This window comes from Cherax quadricarinatus, chromosome 94, assembly GCF_038502225.1.
Source record: "Cherax quadricarinatus isolate ZL_2023a chromosome 94, ASM3850222v1, whole genome shotgun sequence".
In the NCBI taxonomy this organism is placed as follows: domain Eukaryota; kingdom Metazoa; phylum Arthropoda; class Malacostraca; order Decapoda; family Parastacidae; genus Cherax; species Cherax quadricarinatus.
The window spans coordinates 11,632,140-11,657,081 of NC_091385.1; the positions used below are offsets into that span (position 1 = coordinate 11,632,140).

Consider the following 24,942-nt stretch of genomic DNA (forward strand, 5'->3'; position numbering starts at 1 on the left):
AATGACTGTGGTACCGTTGTATTGACTGTGGTACCGTTGTATTGACTGTGGTAACGTTGTATTGACTGTGGTACCGTTGTATTGAATGTGGTACCGTTGTATTGACTGTGGTACCGTTGTATTGACTGTGGTACCGTTTTATTGACTGTGGTACCGTTTTATTGACTGTGGTACCGTTTTATTGACTGTGGTGCCGTTTTATTGACTGTGGTACCGTTTTATTGACTGTGGTACCATTGTATTGACTGTGGTACCGTTGTATTGACTGTGGTTCCGTTGTATTAACTGTGGTACCGTTTTATTGACTGTGGTACCGTTTTATTGACTGTGGTACCGTTTTATTGACTGTGGTACCGTTGTATTGACTGTGGTACCGTTATATTGACTGTGGTACCGTTGTATTGACTGTGGTACCGTTTTATTGACGGTGGTACCGTTTTATTGACTGTGGTACCGTTTTATTGACTGTGGTACCGTTTTATTGACTGTGATACCGTTTTATTGACTGTGGTACCGTTTTATTGACTGTGGTACCGTTTTATTGACTGTGGTACCGTTTTGACTGTGGTACCGTTTTATTGACTGTGGTACCGTTTTGACTGTGGTACCGTTTTATTGACTGTGGTACCGTTGTATTGACTGTGGTACCGTTGTATTGACTCTGGTACCGTTTTATTGACTGTGGTACCGTTTTATTGACTGTGGTACCGTTTTATTGACTGTGGTACCGTTTTATTGACTCTGGTACAGTTTTATTGACTCTGGTACCGTTTTATTGACTCTGGTACCGTTTTATTGACTGTAATACCGTTTTATTGACTGTGGTGCCGTTTTGTTGACTGTGGTACCGTTTTATTGACTGTGGTACCGTTTTGTTGACTGTGGTACCGTTTTATTGACTGTGGTGCCGTTTTGTTGACTGTGGTACCGTTTTATTGACTGTGGTGCCGTTTTGTTGACTGTGGTACCGTTTTATTGACTGTGGTACCGTTTTGTTGACTGTGATACCGTTTTATTGACTGTGGTGCCGTTTTGTTGACTGTGGTACCGTTTTATTGACTGTGGTACCGTTTTATTGACTGTGGTGCTGTTTTATTGACTCTGGTACCGTTTTATTGACTGTGGTACCGTTTTGTTGACTGTGATACCGTTTTATTGACTGTGGTGCCGTTTTGTTGACTGTGGTACCGTTTTATTGACTGTGGTACCGTTTTATTGACTCTGGTACCGTTTTATTGACTCTGGTACCGTTTTATTGACTGTGGTACCGTTTTATTGACTGTGGTACCGTTTTATTGACTGTGGTACCGTTTTATTGACTGTGATACCGTTTTGACTCTGGTACCGTTTTATTGACTGTGGTACCGTTTTATTGACTGTGGTACCGTTTTATTAACTGGGGTACCGTTTTATTGACTGTGATACCGTTTTATTGACTGTGATACCGTTTTATTGACTGTGGTACCGTTTTATTGACTGTGGTACCGTTTTATTAACTGGGGTACCGTTTTATTGACTGTGATACCGTTTTATTGACTGTGATACCGTTTTATTGACTGTGATACCGTTTTATTGACTGTGGTATCGTTTTGTTGACTGTGGTACCGTTTTATTGACTGTGGTACCGTTTTATTGACTGTGGTACCGTTTTATTGACTGTGGTACCGTTTTATTGACTGTGGTACCGTTTTATTGACTGTGTTTCCGTTTTATTGACTGTGGTATCGTTTTATTGACTGTGTTTCCGTTTTATTGACTGTGGTACCGTTTTATTGACTGTGGTACCGTTTTATTGACTGTGATACCGTTTTATTGACTGTGGTACCGTTTTATTGACTGTGATATCGTTTTATTGACTGTGGTACCGTTTTATTGACTGTGATACCGTTTTATTGACTGTGGTATCGTTTTATTGACTGTGGTACCGTTTTATTGACTGTGATATCGTTTTATTGACTGTGGTACCGTTGTATTGACTGTGATACCGTTTTATTGACTGTGGTACCGTTTTATTGACTGTGATACCGTTTTATTGACTGTGGTATCGTTTTATTGACTGTGGTACCGTTTTATTGACTGTGGTACCGTTTTATTGACTGTGATATCGTTTTATTGACTGTGATACCGTTTTATTGACTGTGATATCGTTTTATTGACTGTGGTACCGTTGTATTGACTGTGGTACCGTTGTATTGACTGTGGTACCGTTGTATTGACTGTGGTACCGTAATACAATAATACTGTACACGAGAGAAGTGATTAATATTATTTTGATTACTGTGATTAATTTAATTTAATTTGATAAGCCTAAACATCTTAATTAACAAATTTATTAAATTTTAATTTCTCTAGTTAGTAGCCTACCAGTTGTAATCCTGAAGCAGTATTGAATTATACTGAATAATGGATAATTGGACGAGGATACTGACTACTTGTTACGAAAACCCAGTAACAGGCTGGATGCTAGAAGGGCAGTCCTTTCTAGTGGACCCCCGCATAACGATTACCTCCGAATGCGACCAATTATGTAAGTGTATTTATGTAAGTGCGTTTGTACGTGTATGAAATGGACTAATCTACTTCACAATATTCCTTATGGGAACAAATTCGGTCAGTACTGGCACCTGAACATACTTCTGGAGTGAAAAAATATCGTTAACCGGGGGTCCACTGTATTACCTGGAGATCTCTAAGCTTTCTAGAAATCGCGTCTTTTGTAACATTCTTCAGTTACTGCTTGGAGCTGATTACTGGAGGCACTGAAGAGTGCCTCCATTAATTAGTACGAAGCCCTAACTAATTTGCAGCAGCTCGAATTATTCGTTCTCTGAGGAAGATAAAGTTTTCTTGAGGGAGAAAAAACAAACGAAAAATCTGTTAACCACCTACAGGTATCCCTCGAGGATACCTGGTATTCTAAGACTTCCAAGGAGTTGTATGATTCCCTGAGGGATTACTGCCACTTCCTCTTAAATATAACCATTTACAACTGAAGTAAGGAAATACTTACATTTAACCTGGAGAAGAAGGTTGTTGGAAGAGTTGGTTCCCTCAGAGTTGGAGGCTCGGCAGTTATACTCTCCTGAAGCCTGGCGAGTTATGTTTCTCAACTCTAGTACATCCGTAGTAACGCTCGTGTTCACACTCTCACCCTGAGGGAGAAAACACCAGCTGATAATGCTGGTTGGATGCCAATGGAAATAAATCACTTTGTCTAAATTTTTGTTTTTTTCCTAGGTAAATTACACTAGATAAATTACAATAAATTACCAGAATCAAGTCACCTCCACAGAGGTGACTTGATTCTGGTGAAGGGCTCTTTTTCCAAGGAATTGGAGCTACACACCTACTCAGATCAAATCTGATTATTTTCCACTTTCTAGGCATTGTATGACCTAGGAATATATTGGATATATTGGTAACATTTGTTAATAGCTACCTGTGTTATGATTGGTATTCCAATAACTCTGCAGGATGCTATATACAACTGTAAATAAGTAGTACGAGCCCTTAACATCCACACACACACACACACACACACACACACACACACACACACACACACACACACACACACACACACGGAAAACCAGAGATCTGGAAGACGAACCAGGGAGGAAAGACTGGGAGTTAGAGCTCCAAAAAAGGGAGGAAGAGTGGGGAAGGAAGATAGTAGAGCTTGGTAAGAAAATGGAGGAGCGGATAGCTGAAGAGTGCAGGAAGTGGGAAGTACAGGTCTTAGCAGCAGAAGCTAGGATACAGTGCTTAGAAGAGAAACTGCAAAGCCTGAAACAGATTAGAGAGACAAATGACAATTCAGATGTGACATCAGGAAATTCAAAGTCAGGCGCAGACAAGGGGATGGTAAGCAACAACGGAGACATGCCGTACACGAAGGACCTATCAGACCCACGTGGGGCCAGGGAAAAGACGATGAGCACACTAAGATCAAACGACAGGTCCGAAGACAATGAAGGTATGCTATATGCAGAGATTCTAACAGCCAACTGCAGTAGCAAGGGACAGCTGGTCAGGAAAGACAGTTCACTGAGAATAGAAGTTTCAGATATGACAGGGACTGAAGGCAAGAACATATCAATGGAAAGAAATAAAATGCCTCAGAGGATGCAGATGGAGACTCAGTGGGAGGAGGAAAGGGCGAGGTCAGTTTTTGTGTACGGGCTCCAAGAAGCCAAGGGGGCCAACTTTGAAGAAATAAAACAGGAGGAGAATAAAATGATTGAAGGCATCATGAAAACAATAGGGGAGGGCAATATGACCCAGGTGACAAATTTTCAGAGAATAGGGTGGTTTGCGAGTGGAAGGATATGGCCTGTCAGAGTAACTTTCAAGGAAGAATCAGTTCGAACCAGGATTCTGCAAGAGAAAGCAAGACTGAGGGACAAAGAGGGGTACCAGAGAGTATACCTCGACCGCGACAGAACACAAGAAGAAAGGACTACACTGAAAGAGAGGGTACAGAGACGCAAGGAGGAACGAGAAGCAATGAAAATGAGCAGGACCCAGACACAGGAGGAAGGGCAAACACACCCCACAGAATCTCCCACCAAAAGACTCCACCCACGACATTCCCAACGCAACTGAGCAACCTATACTACAACCCACTCACTGTTCCCTCTGCCACCAACCCCCATATCACAAACCTCACCCCAACAGCTGTCCCTTATGGGCATTCTGACCCCACCCCCATCAACACAAACCCCACCTACACCACAGCCCCATATAGGCCCCCACCAAGGCTCTCGCTCCCCCAACCCCAATATTCTTGCATGACCACAATGATAGAAAAGAAACTAAAGGTTTGGTACACAAACGAGGATGGAATAACGAATAAACATGAGGAGTGGAATGAAAGAATCAGTGAAAAATCCCCAGACATCATAGCAGTCACAGAAACAAAACTCGCTGAGACAATAACAGACACAATCTTCCCAACAGGATACCAGATCCTGAGGAAAGATAGAAGGAGTAGAGGGGGAGGAGGGGTTGCACTGCTCATAAAACACCGATGGGGATTTGAGGAAATGGAAGGCATGGACATGATTGGAGAAAGAGACTACATTGTAGGTACAATTCAGTCCGGAGAACATAAAGTAGTCATTGGAGTGATGTATAACCCACCACAGAACTGCAGGAGGCCAAGAGAGGAGTACGAAGAAAACAACAGGGTGATGGTGGACACACTGGCTGAGGTGGCAAGAAGAGCTCACTCGAGCAGAGCAAAGTTACTGGTAATGGGCGATTTCAACCACAGGGAGATCGACTGGGAAAACCAGGAGCCACATGGGGGTCCCGAAACATGGAGAGCCAAGATGATGGATGTGGTACTTGAAAACCTCATGCATCAACATGTCAGGGACACAACCAGAGAGAGAGGGGAGGATGAGCCAGCAAGACTGGATCTTGTGTTCACCCTGAGCAGTTCAGACATTGAGGATATCACTTACGAGAGGCCCCTTGGAGCTAGCGATCATGTGGTTCTGAGTTTTGACTATATAGTAGAGTTACAAGTGGAGAAGGTAACAGGAGCTGAAGGGGACAGGGCAAACTATAAAAGGGGGGACTACACAGGTATGAGAAACTTCCTGCAGGAGGTTCAGTGGGACAGAGAAATGGTAGGAAAATCAGTAAACGAGATGATGGAATATGTGGCAACAAAGTGCAAGGAGGCAGAGGAAAGTTTTGTTCCCAAGGGAAACAGAAATAATAGGAAGACCAAAACGAGTCCTTGGTTTACCCGAAGGTGTAGGGAGGCAAAAACTAAGTGCAACAGAGAATGGAAAAGGTACAGGAGGCATAGGACCCAGGAAAACAAGGAGATTAGTAGAAGAGCCAGAAACGAGTATGCACAGATAAGGAGGGAGGCCCAGCGACAGTATGAAAACGACATAGCATCGAAAGTCAAATCTGACCCGAAACTGCTGTATAGCCACATTAGGAGGAAGTCAACAGTCAAGGACCAGGTGATAAGGCTGAGAAAAGAAGGTGGAGAACTCACAAGAAACGATCAAGAGGTATGTGAGGAGCTCAACACGAGATTTAAGGAAGTATTTACAGTAGAGACAGGAAGGACTCTGGGGGGACAGACCAGATGGGGACACCAGCAAGGAATACACCAACAAGTTTTGGACGACATACATACAGATGAGGAGGAGGTGAAGAAACTGCTAAGGGACATCGATACCTCAAAGGCAATGGGACTGGACAACATCTCCCCATGGGTCCTTAGAGAGGGAGCAGATATGTTGTGCGTGCCACTTACCACAATCTTCAACACATCCCTGGAAACTGGGCAACTACCTGAGGTATGGAAGACGGCAAATGTAGTTCCCATTTTTGAAAAAGGAGACAGAAAAGAGGCACTAAACTATAGACCTGTGTCATTGACGTGTATAGTATGCAAAATTATGGAGAAGATTATCAGGAGGAGAGTGGTGGAGCACCTGGAACGGAACAGGAGTATAAATGCCAACCAGCACGGATTCACGGAAGGCAAATCCTGTGTCACAAACCTTCTGGAGTTTTATGATAAAATAACAGAAGTAAGACAAGAGAGAGGGGTGGGTTGATTGCATCTTCTTGGACTGCAAGAAGGCCTTTGACACAGTTCCTCACAAGAGATTAGTGCAGAAGCTAGAGCATCAGGCGCATATAACAGGAAGGGCACTGCAATGGATCAGAGAATACCTGACAGGGAGGCAACAACGAGTCATGGTACGTAATGATGTATCACAGTGGGCACCTGTGACGAGCGGGGTCCCACAGGGGTCGGTCCTAGGACCAGTGCTATTTTTGGTATATGTGAACGACATGATGGAAGGGTTAGACTCAGAAGTGTCCCTGTTTGCAGATGATGTGAAGTTAATGAGGAGAATTAAATCAGATAAGGACCAGGCAGGACTCCAAAGAGACCTGGACAGACTGGACACCTAGTCCAGCAAATGGGTTCTCGAATTTAATCCTGCCAAATGCAAAGTCATGAAGATAGGGGAAGGGCACAGAAGACCACAGACAGAGTATAGGCTAGGTGGCCAAAGACTGCAAACCTCACTCAAGGAAAAAGATATTGGGGTGCGTATAACACCGAGCATGTCTCCGGAAGCACACATCAATCAGATAACTGCTGCAGCATATGGGCGCCTGGTAAACCTGATAACAGCATTCCGATACCTTAGTAAGGAATCGTTCAAGACACTGTACACCGTGTATGTCAGGCCCATACTGGAGTATGCAGCACCTGTTTGGAACCCGCACTTGATAAAGCACGTCAAGAAACTAGAGAAAGTACAAAGGTTTGCGACAAGGTTAGTTCCAGAGCTAAGGGGAATGTCCTATGAAGAAAGATTAAGGGAAATCGGCCTGACGACACTGGAGGACAGGAGGGTCAGGGGAGACATGATAACGACATATAAAATACTGCGTGGAATAGACAAGGTGGACAAAGACAGGATGTTCCAGGGAGGGGACACAGAAACAAGAGGCCACAATTGGAAGTTGAAGACACAAATGAGTCAGAGAGATATTAGGAAGTATTTCTTCAGTCATAGAGTTGTAAGGCAGTGGAATAGCCTAGAAAATGACGTAGTGGAGGCAGGAACCATACACAGTTTTAAGACGAGGTTTGATAAAGCTCATGGAGCGGGGAGAGAGAGGGCCTAGTAGCAACCGGTGAAGAGGCGGGGCCAGGAGCTAAGACTCGACCCCTGCAACCACAAATAGGTGAGTACACACACACACACACACACACACACACACACACACACACACACACACACACACACACACACACACACACACACAGTCGGCGGAGGAGGCGACTGTGCATTTTGATTTAGGTTTAGGTAGATTTTTACGATAAGTAACTAATATTAGAATTAGAGAAATAACTTTAGATATTAATAATGTAGTTCTAGGACCTTATCCTAAATAGGCTTAGGCCTTTAATATAGACAAATATTGGGTTATATTATCTAGGGAGAACTGGCAACCCCATGCTGGAACGAAGACGGAGTGAGAGAGACACCAGCTCCGGGCTCGATACGGCGTATGCTGTCAGTGGCCCTGAAACCCAGCAGAAGAAGAAACACCAGTTCTCCTCTTGGAGAATAGACACCATCAAGACGTGTCGTGACCAGCAGCACGGAGCACACGTTTCTACATATACTTGGCCTGGAGACCACGGAATCATAGACGCTTCCCGAAGTACCGTGAATATTCGTCTCTTCCCGGGCCCACCCGCAGTAAGGCGAGACCTTTCATTTCTCTCAACATTAGTTGGCCAATGACATTCTGGGGAAACGTGGGTTTTAGTCGTTCTGTGGAGTCTTGAGCAGACAGATACCCGAAGACCAAATAAGTCCGCCACTGCACGTGGTGTTCTGAGGGTCAGGGACCAGAGGCCTCTACACCACTGAGTTAGTTCTTCATTCGTGCATGTAGTTAGGAATTTCTTGCAAAAGAAGTTATATATGGAAATGTATCATAAAAGCCACTTGTGAGCCCGGGATGACTAATGTCAGGATGTGTGTCAACAGTACTTGCCAGGGGAGCAGCTCACAACGAGGCGGTCCAGAGCCCGGGATGACTAATGTCAAGATCTGTGTGTCAACAGTACTTGCCAGGGGAGCAGCTCACAACGAGGCGGTCCAGAGCCCGGGATGACTAATGTCAAGATCTGTGTGTCAACAGTACTTGCCAGGGGAGCAGCTCACAACGAGGCGGTCCAGACAAATTGGCATTTTAACAAGCTAATAAAAATGTGAACTATCTGTTACATAAAGTAGACAAACTATGAAGGGTAGACGTCTCTCATAAGAGACACTTTCAAGGTATTGTATACTCACACCAGTGAAGGAGGAATAGTTTGTAGTCACGTGACTGGATCAGCTGTGTCCAGCACGGTGTCTGGCAACACTGTTTTCTAATGAATGGGACACTTGTGCAACACTTGGGTATCTGTTTTGCTGAAACATTTCGTCATCAAGTGACTTCGTCAGTCCAGTACAGAGATAAATGGTGGAAGATGAGAAGCTTGAGGGAATCAGTTCCTCAGCCTAGAGTCCATCAATTTTGATCACAGGGGCGAAACGTTTCCACAATAAAGATATCGAGGCACTTCACAAGTTTCTCATACATCACCTTGTCGAGTTTTCTGAACCATTTATAACAACACTGTTTTCTCCAGCCTGGGCGTGATATATGATATATATAAGGTAGTGAATGTTTCCTTGTTAACGTTCTGAAAACTACCATTAAATTTGACTAACAAAATCGTAATGACACGATTGTAAACAAATCACATTACGCAGGGGGGGAAGGGGTCTTGAACCCGCGGTCAGAGGGCCGTAAAACTCTTAAATTTGCTAGTGTCTTGTATGCTGTAGCACTTCAGGTGAAAATTTCGCCTCAGGCGAAATTTTCGGAAGTATGCTCACCCCGTAGTTCTTCTCTTTCAGGAAGGTTACCAGCCTTTGTCCTCTGAGCCTATACACCGTCCGTGCTGGGGTTAAATTCCAGTAGCCATTTGTCAGGCCAATTCTGCAGTATGTCCTGATTCAGTTGTAGTCAGGGACACCTTTGACTCGATTTCCTCTGTTATGTCGTTTACACCATTCCTCGTGGATACTGTCCCAAGAAATATGTAAGAGAAACAGGCAGAAATCTTTCAGTCCGTCTCAATGAACACAGAGACGCCAGCAACAAAGATGACTTAAGGTACGCCTGTGTCCTCCACAGACTCCACGGGACAGTTGATGAACTGGGATGAGTCACAACTCGTCCTCACTGAACAAGATCTTAGACTGAACATTAAAATGGTATAAAATACCGACAGGTTGTTAGGTAAGACACATATGCAACAGTTAGGTATCTTTATTATAAAACGTTTCGCCTACACAGTAGGCTTCTTCTGAAACAATATGGAGATGAAGTGACAGGATGGAGCTTTATATAGCGCCAAGAGGTGAGACGTAGGTCACTAGAAGAGGTAAGAACTCAGATGCTGAGAGGTCAGGTCCCTCTCAAATCCAGCCCCTCTCTCCATATTGTTTCATACTATGGAACAATGCTCTTCTCCAGACTGAGGGACTGACCACCTCAAAACTTTAAGGGTGATGGACTGATTACATCGTCTTCAAGTATCTTCTGCTTCTATCAACTTTTCTGTACTCGACTGAAGAAGCCTACTGTGTAGGCGAAACGTTTCATAATAAAGATACCTAACTGTTGCATATGTGTCTTACCTAACAAGATCATAGACACCGACGGTGTCTAGAAGCCTCGCTAATCGCCGTCACCGACACCATAGAACATAATACTGGACAGTATAAAGTTTCCAAAATATTAACATATATGATACTCAGCCAGGCAAAGCACCACCAACCTAACACAAGACCTCACTGTCTACCTGTCCTCACCTCAAATACGTCATTTTTAAGGTCACCATGTGTCACTCACACCTCACACTACGCCTATATATACTATCCTTTTAACCTCTGTATGTTAGAAGTGTAATAAAGTTGGTAGAATTACCGACAATATGTAAAGTAAAAGGACACAAGTGCAACTAATGTGACGTTGATAAAGCTCCTGGAGAGCGAAACGTTGCCACAATAAAATGTCACATTAGTTGCACTTGTGTCCTTTTACTTTACATGTTAGAAGTGGTTAAGGTCTCAGGACCGAAACGTTTTCTAATATGTCCTAGTGATAAGGAAATGTGCGAAATTTTTAACCCTTATTTCCTCTCAGTTTTTATGCAGGAAGATACTAGCGAAATTCCAGAAATGATAAATTATGTAGAACAGGACGATAATAAACTATGTATGATTATGGTAACTAGTGACATAAACTATGCATGATTAGGGTAACTAGTGACATAAACTATGCATGATTAGGGTAACTAGTGACATAAACTATGCATGATTAGGGTAACTAGTGACATAAACTATGCATGATTAGGGTAACTAGTGACATAAACCATGCATGATTAGGGTAACTAGTGACATAAACTATGCATGATTAGGGTAACTAGTGACATAAACCATGCATGATTAGGGTAACTAGTGACATAAACTATGCATGATTAGGGTAACTAGTGACATAAACCATGCATGATTAGGGTAACTAGTAACATAAACTATGCATGATTAGGGTAACTAGTGACATAAACCATGCATGATTAGGGTAACTAGTAACATAAACTATGCATGATTAGGGTAACTAGTGACATAAACCATGCATGATTAGGGTAACTAGTGACATAAACTATGCATGATTAGGGTAACTAGTGACATAAACTATGCATGATTAGGGTAACTAGTGACATGAACTATGCATGATTAGGGTAACTAGTGACATAAACTATGCATGATTAGGGTAACTAGTGACATAAACTATGCATGATTAGGGTAACTAGTGACATAAACTATGCATGATTAGGGTAACTAGTGACATAAACTATGCATGATTATGGTAACTAGTGACATGAACTATGCATGATTAGGGTAACTAGTGACATAAACTATGCATGATTAGGGTAACTAGTGACATAAACTATGCATGATTAGGGTAACTAGTGACATAAACTATGCATGATTAGGGTAACTAGTGACATAAACTATGCATGATTAGGGTAACTAGTGACATAAACTATGCATGATTAGGGTAACTAGTGACATAAACTATGCATGATTATGGTAACTAGTGACATGAACTATGCATGATTAGGGTAACTAGTGACATAAACTATGCATGATTAGGGTAACTAGTGACATAAACTATGCATGATTAGGGTAACTAGTGACATAAACTATGCATGATTAGGGTAACTAGTGACATAAACTATGCATGATTATGGTAACTAGTGACATGAACTATGCATGATTAGGGTAACTAGTGACATAAACTATGCATGATTATGGTAACTAGTGACATGAACTATGCATGATTAGGGTAACTAGTGACATAAACTATGCATGATTAGGGTAACTAGTGACATAAACTATGCATGATTAGGGTAACTAGTGACATAAACTATGCATGATTAGGGTAACTAGTGACATAAACTATGCATGATTAGGGTAACTAGTGACATAAACTATGCATGATTAGGGTAACTAGTGACATGAACTATGCATGATTAGGGTAACTAGTGACATAAACTATGCATGATTAGGGTAACTAGTGACATAAACTATGCATGATTAGGGTAACTAGTGACATAAACTATGCATGATTAGGGTAACTAGTGACATAAACTATGCATGATTAGGGTAACTAGTGACATAAACTATGCATGATTAGGGTAACTAGTGACATAAACTATGCATGATTAGGGTAACTAGTGACATAAACTATGCATGATTAGGGTAACTAGTGACATAAACCATGCATGATTAGGGTAACTAGTGACATAAGCTATGCATGATTAGGGTAACTAGTGACATAAGCTATGCATGATTAGGGTAACTAGTGACATAAACTATGCATGATTAGGGTAACTAGTGACATAAACCATGCATGATTAGGGTAACTAGTGACATAAACTATGCACGATTAGGGTAACTAGTGACATGGTCCTCAGACAAATAGAGAAACTAAAACCTAACAAATCCCCAGGTCCTGATGAACTGTTTGCAAGGGTGTTAAAGGAATGTAAAGAGGAACTTAGCATATCTTTGGCTAATCTTTTTAACATATCACTACAAACTGGCATAGTGCCTGATAAGTGGAAAATGGCAAATGTAATACCTATTTACAAGGCAGGTGACAGGTCCTTGGCTTTGAACTATAGACCAATAACCCTTACCTCCATAGTGGGAAAATTTATGGAATCAATGATTACCGAAGCAATTCTTAGCCATCTTGACAGGCACAGATTGATTAATGATTCTCAACACGGTTTTACAAAGGGGCGTTCCTGTCTTACGAATTTACTTACTTTTTTCACTAAGGTGTTTGAGGAGGTAGATCATGGTAATATGGATGTGACCTGACCTGACTAGGTATGTCATTTGTTTAAGCCGGGAGGTGACGTGGACCTGCTTCGTATGGACCAGTAGGCCTGCTGCAGTGTTCCTTCTTATGTTCTTACGTGTCTAAAACAATTCAATATTAAAAACATTTTAATTTTAATTTTTAAGCGACTCAAGTTTGATAAAATTGCTTTTAAAATTATAAACTGCCACTCAGATACATCAGTGTTTAGTTTGAAGCCTATCAGAAGAGGCAGTCTTTAGTTGTGACACCACCTACGACTGCTGTACCTCTCCTGCCTACAGTATATAAGCTACTTCACCGCACATATGCTATATTCTATTCAAGATTGATGGATTGACCACATCGACTCAAGATTGATGGACTGATTACCTCAAACTCCTGATCTCCACCATTTACCTTCGTATGGACTGATGAAGCCACTGTGTGGCGAAACGTTTCCTCATTAAAGATACCCAAATGTTGCACATGTATCTAATTCATCAACAGGATGACAACAAAATATACCATTTTCATCACTATTAAACCTACTGTTTTTAGACGGTATAAAAATCATTGTTTTTTTAGTTTTCTGTTTTTTTAATTATCCCCTTAATTGACGGTTTCTATGTCTGCGAAAAATTTTAACCCTTCAACGGTCCAAACAAATCGACGTTCAAATTCGTCGTGGTACAAAACTAGGTCTAGTTTTTTTTACAAGTTTTCAAATATAACAAAAAAATGTAGATAAAAGTTTTTTTTTACATGTTTTTAAAGTTAAAACAAAAAAGATCTACATTTGTTTACATACTTTGAGATGTTGAAAAAAACGTATATATACGTTTGGACCGTTTAAGGGTTAAAGTTTTTTTGTATTAAAATCATCGAGAGAATTTATTACATGTGAACCAGAAAATGTTTTGTGAGTTGAGTATTGTAATAAAGTTGGTAGAATTACCGAGAATATGTAAAGTAAGAGGACACAAGTGCAACTAATGTGACATTTTATTGTGGCAACGTTTCGCTCTCCAGGAGCGAAACGTTGCCACAATAAAATGTCAAATTAGTTGCACTTGTGTCCTTTTACTTTACAAGTTGAGTATTGGTGCCCCAAATGTTTGGTGTTTCTTAAGGGTCTTATTTCTTAAATTTTATTTTAAATTGGCACAAACAGAACTGCATAATAATCCAAACCTTTCTGGTGTAAGATATAACAGCACTGGAAGTTTGATATCGATCGGAAATGGCATTCTAGAGTTATCGAACTTAAATGGCCATAAAAAACTGATTTACAACTTTCAATATTAACAATTTGTGTAAAAAAGTCGATTTTTGAAACAGTCATTTACACTGTAAATCAACAATCTGAACCTTTGTAAGAAAAACTGTAAGTGAAGGTTTGAAGCTGATCTGAAGAGGCATTCTCAAGTTAATGCGGGAAAACTATGTGTAATTAAAAAAAAAAGTCAGCCAGTCAGAGGCATCTTCCTACTGGTGATACCTAACTAATTGAACATTAAAATGGTATAAAATACCAACAGGTTGTTAGGTAAGACACATATGCAACAGTTAGGTATCTTTATTTCGAAACGTTTCGCCTACACAGTAGGCTTCTTCAGTCGAGTACAGAAAAGTTGATAGAAGCAGAAGAGACTTGAAGACGATGTAATCAGTCCATCACCCTTAAAACCCTCAAAACTTCAAGGGTGATGGACTGATTACATCGTCTTCAAGTATCTTCTGCTTCTATCAACTTTTCTGTACTCGACTGAAGAAGCCTACTGTGCAGGCGAAACGTTTCGAAATAAAGATAACTGTTGCATATGTGTCTTACCTAACATACCTAACTTATACTGCTTCTTGTTCCTACTGCCACTTACATTATGCATCCAGGTAAAGTTTGATGCTGGAGGGTTGGCTCGGACGATACATCTGAGGGTGACATTGACGAATTCTTTCAGCACTTCGATGTGTTGGTTATCGTCAGGTTCCTTCAGCACTTCGATGTGTTGGTGAAACTCAGGCATCACCTGCACCAACGGAGCGTCTGCAACAACAAACAGAAGACCACTTAACCAAACCATAACACGGGTGGGGACAGAACCCGCAATCAGAGAGTCTCAAAACTCCAGACCGTCGCGTTAGCCAATCGTGTCATTACGATTTCGTGAGTCAAGAAGACCACTTGATATTTTCACTATAACTTAGCCCATGAGACGAAAATTTGTTTGTCGAAGGGGCTGGAAAGACCAACTCCGGTAAGGGTAAGCAAGCAGGTTTCGTACTGATGTCCAACAATGGCACGTCAGTGTTTGCTTAAATAACGTGCGGGTAATAATCTGCCAGAGACCCGTCTCAGCAGTCAATATCGTGTTTCAAACCACCTCGGTAATGCTAAATAAATGCGATAATAAAACTATTAATAATAACTAAGTTTAATCTCGTATCATTGAATTACATCACATGATGTCAGGTCATGTGATGTGACTTATGTCTTGTTATTTAGGAGTTTGAAGTGTTTTTTTATTTTCTTATATCTGGCAATATTTCTTTCTCTCTTGTGATTATCTGTTTATTCCCAGCCCGTGTTTATTCCCAGCCCGTGTTTATTCCCAGCCCGTGTTTATTCCCAGCCCATGTTTATTCCCAGTCCGTGTTTATTCCCAGCCCGTGTTTATTCCCAGCCCATGTTTATTCCCAGTCCGTGTTTATTCCCAGCCCGTGTTTATTCCCAGTCCGTGTTTATTCCCAGCCCGTGTTTATTCCCAGCCCATGTTTATTCCCAGCCCGTGTTTATTCCCAGCCTGTGTTTATTCCCAGCCCGTGTTTATTCCCAGCCTGTGTTTATTCCCAGCCCATGTTTATTCCCAGCCCGTGTTTATTCCCAGCCCATGTTTATTCCCAGCCCGTGTTTATTCCCAGCCCATGTTTATTCCCAGCCCGTGTTTATTCCCAGCCCATGTTTATTCCCAGCCCGTGTTTATTCCCAGCCTGTGTTTATTCCCAGCCCGTGTTTATTCCCAGCCTGTGTTTATTCCCAGCCCATGTTTATTCCCAGCCTGTGTTTATTCCCAGCCCATGTTTATTCCCAGCCCGTGTTTATTCCCAGCCCATGTTTATTCCCAGCCTGTGTTTATTCCCAGCCCGTGTTTATTCCCAGCCCATGTTTATTCCCAGCCCGTGTTTATTCCCAGCCCGTGTTTATTCCCAGCCCATGTTTATTCCCAGCCCGTGTTTATTCCCAGCCTGTGTTTATTCCCAGCCCGTGTTTATTCCCAGCCCATGTTTATTCCCAGCCCGTGTTTATTCCCAGCCCATGTTTATTCCCAGCCCGTGTTTATTCCCAGCCTGTGTTTATTCCCAGCCCGTGTTTATTCCCAGCCTGTGTTCCTTCCCAGCCCGTGTTTATTCCCAGCCTGTGTTTATTCCCAGCCCGTGTTTATTCCCAGCCCGTGTTTATTCCCAGCCTGTGTTTATTCCCAGCCCGTGTTTATTCCCAGCCCGTGTTTATTCCCAGCCCGTGTTTATTCCCAGCCCGTGTTTATTCCCAGCCCGTGTTTATTCCCAGCCCGTGTTTCTCTCTTTCCCTAACTCAGTTTTTCCCTACTCAATCTTTGTTCTCACCGAGTATTTTTTCTGTCATGTGTCTTCTGGTCAGCTAGTAATATTTCTTGTGTCACTGTCTCCGCTCCACTGGTGGTTAACGCTCTCGCTTCACACGGTGAGGGCCTGGGTTCGATTCCCAGCCAGAGTAGAAACATTGGACGTGTTTCTTTCCACCTGTTGTCTATGTTCCCCATCAGTAAAATGGGTACCTGGGTGTTAGTGGACTGGTGTGGGTCGCATCCTGGGACACTGACCTAAGGAGGCCTGGTCACAGACCGGGCCGCGGGGGCGTTGACCCCCGGAACTCTCTCCAGATAAACAGATAAACCATATTTCTTGTCTCTGACTTTTTCTGAATATTTTTTTCCAACGATACGAGAGTTTTTATATATTTTGACTATTGAATATTTCTTTTGATCTTTGAACTTCACATAATGCTTTTTTTTTTTTAGTTTTTAAATGGTGATTATCTTTCAAGTGGGCGCCTTGATGTTGATGAAGAGCTCTTGATCCAAGGAGTTGAAACTACTCTCCCATTTAATCCTATGTTATTCCCCCAGTTTCCCAAGCACTGTAGATTATAACCATAACTAAGCGCTAAACCCATCCAAGCACTGTAGAACTCTTAATAATAATATTAAAACCTTACTGGAGTAAACAAATCAAGATCTTGCTTACTTGTGGATAAATTGATTAACTTTTTGGTAAGTTGATTTGTTTAGTCTTCTCAAGTCTCTCTCGCTAAGTGCTTGGACGCTGGTAAAGAGCTCTTAATCCAAGGAATAGGAGCTGCCATCCCCTTCCTTTGATCGAAGTTTATTAAAATTCTAAGGCATTATGTGACCCATACGGGTTATGTGCTTCCCCCATGAATATAATATTCTTCCTGTGTTTGAGTGACACTTCTCGTAACTCTGGCTTCCCTTCAACACCAATAAATCTTTCTCTAAAATCCTTCTTGTCTTATTTGTTTACGTCTCTGCTTACTCGTCTGGCACCTCCACTTATTCGTCTGTTACCTCTGCTTATTCGTCTGGCACCTTCGCTTATTCGTCTGGCACCTCCACTTATTTGTCTGGCACTTCCGCTTATTCGTCTGGCACCTTCGCTTATTCGTCTGGCACCTCCACTTATTCGTCTGGCACTTCCGCTTATTCGTCTGGCACTTCTGCTTATTCGTCTGGCACCTTCGCTTATTCGTCTGGCACCTCCACTTATTCGTCTGGCACTTCCGCTTATTCGTCTGGCACCTCCACTTATTCGTCTGGCACTTCTGCTTATTCGTCTGGCACCTTCGCTTATTCGTCTGGCACCTCCACTTATTCGTCTGGCACTTCCGCTTATTCGTCTGGCACCTTCGCTTATTCGTCTGGCACCTCCGCTTATTCGTCTGGCACCTCCGCTTATTCGTCTGGCACCTCCGCTTATTCGTCTGGCACCTCCGCTTATTCGTCTGGCACCTCCACTTATTCGTCTGGCACCTCCGCTTTACACTAACACTCAAGACTTCTACTGTATCAAGGGGTCTTTCAGCGTTTTATTTTTTAGGAATATTCTTGTAATGTTTACATATTTTAATTCTCAACCCTAACATTTGCTTTCTTTTATAGTGTTTTAAAATATGTTAAGGGTTCCTATCTTGATTTACAAGCTGCTACATATACCAGCTGCTTATTTCAAAGCTTTTTATTGTTATGAGAGATACTGACAAGAGGATAAAGTTGTAGCCAACTGTGGGCCAATGATATCATTTGGTCAACTGATTTTATATAGTTGATGCCATTATTCACCATTATTTACATGTTACATTTTTCACCACAAAACAGTTATTCTTGAAATCAAATTGTTCTGACCACAGAGAACATCCTTCTCTTTTGGGTTTTTCTGTTTTTATCTCTGGCAATGCTTTTCTCTTTAATATTTTTACTTTTGCAAACTGTAAGCATTCCAGTGGTGTCCAATTTATTTTTAAATAAAAACTACCGTCTTTTTGTATTTCAGTTACATAGCAGATACTGATAAAACCAACTACAAAATATATGTCCAACTATGTGCTTAATCGTCCACTTATTGAGGAATATAGAGATAGATAGTATAATCTATCTGACATGGAAAAATATCTTATTAACGAAAATAAGAAACGTAGGTAAATTGTATATAATAATCCAGATGTATTCCCCTAACCCCCTTCTGGGACCTAGTTCCTGGGTCTTTTGAGTATCCATAAGCTTTTACCCTACCGTCCACAGGAGGGATATAAGGTGAATAAACTAGCCACTTCAGCGCCAAAATCCATATACTTATGTCTTAGGTTTTGGGCGCCATTTTTAACAATCACAGTGTCTCAATCAACTAAAATATTTTTTCGATAGAAACAATCACTTGTCATCAAATTTTTACAGTGACATGGAAAAAATATCACCTTTTTCTTAGAACTGAATAAAAATAAATTTTTAGTAATCTATATAGAGAATTTCTTGCTCTATTGTTAGATATTAACAGAAAACAGCACCAGAAGCGAAAATTTCTCGGTTTGTACAAGCTCGCCCTCCACATCCGGTCTGACGTACTCAAAAATTATAGAATTTACGGCAAACATGCATAGAATTTTTCCAAATTTTCTCCCAATATAAACTTTTACTGTCAGATGCATAGCTTTCCAAAGGAAAGCCACAAAAAAACAGGAAGAAAAGTAGTAAAAATCCCATAATCATGGGGTGTGGGTGGAGAAAAAGTGAGCGACTGCAAACGAAGAGAAAGTCTTGGACTTTATTCGTACAACCTTCAGGAGTAAATGCTTTTCAGGATAATCTGGTTGGACTAAGGTGTTCGATAACCAAAGCAGTAGTATAGCAGGTGATAACACAAGCTACTTACAGAGCACAGAGAGCTTGCTGGAAACAGAAGCAACTCTATGAGGTAATATGTTGGAGAAGACTGTAACGTTGAGGATCTCTCCGTCGTGGCTGGCCGAGGGTATCCATCTGATGGTGTAGTTGATCGTCCTGGCTTCCTGTGTCTCCTGCAGCTGCTGCTGGTGGTACAACAGAAGGACTAAGTGAACTGACGTCTTACACGGGAATTTATGTTTTGTCAGCGTAAGACTGACTCAAATAACGCGGACTCGCTTGCTTACGCACACGCATGTAAGCACGAACACACACACACACACACACACACACACACACACACACACACACACACACACACACACACACACACACACACACACACACACACACACACACACACACACACACACATACACACACTCATGCATCAACATGTTAGAGACACTACCAGAGAGAGAGGAGAGGATGAACCAGCAAGACTGGACCTTGTATTCACCTTGAGTAGTTCTGACATCGAGGATATCATGTATGAAAGGCCCCTGGAGCTAGTGATCATGTGTTCTGTGCTTCGACTACATAGTTGAGCTCCAAGTGGAGAGAGCAGCAGGAATAGGGTGGAAAAACCAAACTACAAAAGGGGGAACTACTCAGGCTTGATCTTCTTTCAAGACATTCAGTGGGAGAGGGAACTGACAGGAAAACCAGTACAAGAAATGATGGACTATGTGGCAACAAAATGCAAAGAGGCAGAGGAGAGGTTTGTTCCCAAGGGAAACAGAAATAATGGGAAGAACAGAACGAGTCCTTGGTTCACCCAAAGGTGTAGGGAGACAAAAACTAGGTGTACTAGAGAATGGAAAAGGTACAGAAGACAGAGAACTCAGGAAAATAAAGAGATTAGCCGAAGAGCCAGAAACGAATATGCACAGATAAGGGAGGTTCAGCGGCAATACGAAAATGACATAGCATCGAAAGTCAAGACTGACCCGAAGCTGTTGTACAGCCACATCAGGAGGAAAACAACAGTCAAGGACCAGGTAATCAGACTGAGGAAAGGTGATGGGGAATTCACAAGAAACGACCGGGAGGTATGTCAGGAGCTCAACACAAGATTTAAAGAAGTATTTACAGTGGAAACCAGTAGGACTCCAGGAAATCAGAGCTGGGGGGTGCACCAGCAAGTGCTGGATGAGGTATATATAACCAAGGAGGAGGTGAAGAAGCTGCTATGCGAACTTGACACCTCAAAGGCGGTGGGACCAGACAACATCTCTCCGTGGGTCCTTAAAGAGGGAGCAGAGACATTGTACCATTAACAAAGATCTTCAACACATCATTTGAAACTGGGCAACTCCCCTAGGTATGGAAGATGGCAAATGTAGTCCCAATTTTTAAAAAGGGAGACAGACATGAGGCACTAAACTACAGACCTGTATCACTAACGTGTATAGTATGCAAGGTCATGGAGAAGATCATCAGGAGGAGAGTGGTGGAGCACCTGGAAAGAAACAAGTGTATAATTGACAACCAGCATGGTTTCAGGGAAGGAAAATCCTGTGTCACAAACCTACTAGAGTTTTATGACAAGGTGACAGAAGTAAGACAAGAGAGAGAGGGATGGATCGACTGCATTTTTTTGGACTGCAAGAAGGCCTTCGACACAGTTCCTCACAAGAGGTTACTGCAAAAGCTAGAGGATCAGGCACACATAACAGGAAAGGCACTGCAATGGATAAGAGAATACCTTACAGGGGGGCAACAACGAGTCATGGTACGTGACGAAGTGTCAAAGTGGGCGCCTGTGACAAGCGGGGTTCCACAGGGGTCAGTCCTAGGACCTGTGCTGTTCTTGGTATATGTGAATGACATAACGGAAGGGATAGACTAAGAAGTGTCCTTGTTTGCGGACAATGAGAAGTTAATGAGAAGAATCAAATCGGATGAGGATCAGGCAGGACTACAAAGAGACCTGGACAGGCTAAAAGCCTGGTCCAGCAACTGGCTCTTTGAGTTTAACCCCGCCAAATGCAAAGTCATGAAGATTGGGGAAGGGCAAAGAAGACCGCATACACAATATAGTTTAGATGGCCAAAGTCTGCAAACCTCACTCAAGGAAAAAGATCTGGGGGTAAGTATAACACCAAGCATATCTCCTGAGGCGCACATCAATCAGGTAACTGCTGCAGCATACGGGCGCCTGGCAAACCTACGGATAGCGTTCCGATACCTCAGTAAGGAGTCGTTCAAGACTCTGTGTACCATTTACATCAGGCCCATACTGGAGTATGCAGCACCGGTTTGGAATCCACACCTAGTCAAGCACGTCAAGAAATTAGAGAAAGTGCAAAGGTTTGCAACAAGACTAGTCCCAGAGCTACGGGGATTGTCCTACGAAGAAAGGTTGAGGGAAATCGGCTTGACGACACTGGAGGCCAGGAGGGTCAGGGGAGACATGATAACGACATATAAAATACTGCGCGGAATAGACGAGGTGGACAAAGACGGGATGTTCCAGAGATGGGACACAGACACAAGAGGTCACAATTGGAAGTTGAAGACTCAGATGAATCAAAGGGATGTTAGGAAGTATTTCTTCAGTCATAGAGTAGTCAAGCCATGGAATAGCCTAGAAAGTGAAGTAGTGGAGGCGGGAACCATACATAGTTTTAAGGCGAGGTATGATAAAGCTCATGGAGCAGGGAGAGAGAGGACCTAGTAGCAATCAGTGAAGAGGCGGGGCCAGGAGCTATGACTCGACCCCTGCAACCACAAATAGGTGAGCAAATAGGTGAGTACACACAGACACACACACATACACACACACATACACACACACACACACACACATACACACACACATACACACACACACACACACACATACACACAAGAAGGCAAGAACATGTCAATGGAAGGAAATAAAATGCCTCAGAGGAAGCAGATGGAGACTCAGTGGGAGGAGGAAAGGGCGAGGTCAGTCTTTGTGTACGGGCTCCAAGAAGCCAAGGGGGCCAACTTTGAAGAAATAAAACAGGAGGAGAAAAAAATGATTGAAGGCATCATGAAAACAATAGGGGAGGGCAATATGACCCAGGTGACAAATTTTCAGAGAATTGGGTGGTTTGCGAGTGGAAGGATACGGCCTGTCAGAGTAACTTTCAAGGAAGAATCAGTTCGAATCAGGATTCTGCAAGAGAAAGCAAGACTGAGGGACAAAGAGGGGTACCAGAGAGTATACCTCGACCGCGACAGAACACAAGAAGAAAGGACTACACTGAAAGAGAGGGTACAGAGACGCAAGGAGGAACGAGAAGCAATGAAAATGAGCAGGACCCAGACACAGGAGGAAGGGCAAACACACCCCACAGAATCTCCCACCAAAAGACCCCACCCGCAACATTCCCAACGCAACTGAGCAACCTATACTACAACCCACTCACTGTTCCCTCTGCCACCAACCCCCATATCACAAACATCACCCCAACAGCTGTCCCTTATGGGCATTCTGACCCCACCCCCATCAACACATACCCCACCTACACCACAGCCCCATATAGGCCCCCACCAAGGCTCTCGCTCCCCCAACCCCAATATACTTGCATGACCACAATGATAGAAAAGAAACTAAAGGTTTGGTACACAAACGCGGATGGAATAACGAATAAACATGAGGAGTGGAATGAAAGAATCAGTGAAAAATCCCCAGACATCATAGCAGTCACAGAAACAAAACTCGCTGAGACAATAACAGACACAATCTTCCCAACAGGATATCAGATCCTGAGGAAAGATAGAAGGAGTAGAGGGGGAGGAGGGGTTGCACTGCTCATAAAACACCAATGGGGATTTGAGGAAATGGAAGGCATGGACATGATTGGAGAAAGAGACTACATTGTAGGTACAATTCAGTCCGGAGAACATAAAGTAGTCATTGGAGTGATGTATAACCCACCACAGAACTGCAGGAGGCCAAGAGAGGAGTACGAAGAAAACAACAGGGTGATGGTGGACACACTGGCTGAGGTGGCAAGAAGAGCTCACTCGAGCAGAGCAAAGTTACTGGTAATGGGCGATTTCAACCACAGGGAGATCGACTGGGAAAACCTGGAGCCACATGGGGGTCCCGAAACATGGAGAGCCAAGATGATGGATGTGGTACTTGAAAACCTCATGCATCAACATGTCAGGGACACAACCAGAGAGAGAGGGAAGGATGAGCCAGCAAGACTGGATCTTGTGTTCACCCTGAGCAGTTCAGACATCGAGGACATCACTTACGAGAGGCCCCTTGGAGCTAGCGATCATGTGGTTCTGAGTTTTGACTATATAGTAGAGTTACAAGTGGAGAAGGTAACAGGAACTGAAGGGGACAGGCCAAACTATAAAAGGGGGGACTACACAGGTATGAGAAACTTCCTGCAGGAGGTTCAGTGGGACAGAGAAATGGTAGGAAAATCAGTAAACGAGATGATGGAATATGTGGCAACAAAGTGCAAGGAGGCAGAGGAAAGTTTTGTTCCCAAGGGAAACAGAAATAATAGGAAGACCAAAACGAGTCCTTGGTTTACCCGAAGGTGTAGGGAGGCAAAAACTAAGTGCAACAGAGAATGGAAAAGGTACAGGAGGCATAGGACCCAGGAAAACAAGGAGATTAGTAAAAGAGCCAGAAACGAGTATGCGCAGATAAGGAGGGAGGCCCAGCGACAGTATGAAAACGACATAGCATCGAAAGTCAAATCTGACCCGAAACTGCTGTATAGCCACATTAGGAGGAAGACAACAGTCAAGGACCAGGTGATAAGGCTGAGGAAAGAAGGTGGAGAACTCACAAGAAACGATCAAGAGGTATGTGAGGAGCTCAACACGAGATTTAAGGAAGTATTTACAGTAGAGACAGGAAGGACTCTGGGGGGACAGACCCGATGGGGACACCAACAAGGAATACACCAACAAGTGTTGGACGACATACATACAGATGAGGAGGAGGTGAAGAAACTGCTAAGGGATATCGATACCTCAAAGGCAATGGGACCGGACAACATCTCTCCATGGGTCCTTAGAGAGGGAGCAGATATGTTGTGCGTACCACTTACCACAATCTTCAACACATCCCTGGAAACTGGGCAACTACCTGAGGTATGGAAGACGGCAAATGTAGTTCCCATTTTCAAAAAAGGAGACAGAAAAGAGGCACTAAACTATAGACCTGTGTCATTGACGTGTATAGTATGCAAAATTATGGAGAAGATTATCAGGAGGAGAGTGGTGGAGCACCTGGAACGGAACAGGAGTATAAATGCCAACCAGCACGGATTCACGGAAGGCAAATCCTGTGTCACAAACCTTCTGGAGTTTTATGATAAAATAACAGAAGTAAGACAAGAGAGAGAGGGGTGGGTTGATTGCATCTTCTTGGACTGCAAGAAGGCCTTTGACACAGTTCCTCACAAGAGATTAGTGCAGAAGCTAGAGCATCAGGCGCATATAA

The 24,942-nt window shown here is 42.7% G+C and overlaps 1 protein-coding gene across 2 annotated transcripts in view; it reads right to left on the reverse strand.

The window, feature by feature from the left end:
* The window catches only part of LOC128700896 (uncharacterized), a 146,261-nt gene that overhangs the window by 63,616 nt on the left and 57,703 nt on the right, over nucleotides 1-24,942 (reverse strand). Inside the window, exons 4-6 of one of the 2 annotated variants that reach the window (XM_070104772.1) lie at nucleotides 19,480-19,633; nucleotides 14,877-15,043; nucleotides 3,011-3,152 (exon numbers count right to left, since the gene is read on the reverse strand). In XM_070104772.1, coding sequence (XP_069960873.1) covers nucleotides 3,011-3,152; nucleotides 14,877-15,043; nucleotides 19,480-19,633 — 463 coding nt within the window. Of the gene's footprint in view, nucleotides 1-3,010; nucleotides 3,153-14,876; nucleotides 15,044-19,479; nucleotides 19,637-24,942 lie in introns of both variants that reach the window. The other variant, XM_070104771.1, reaches the window with a different exon arrangement.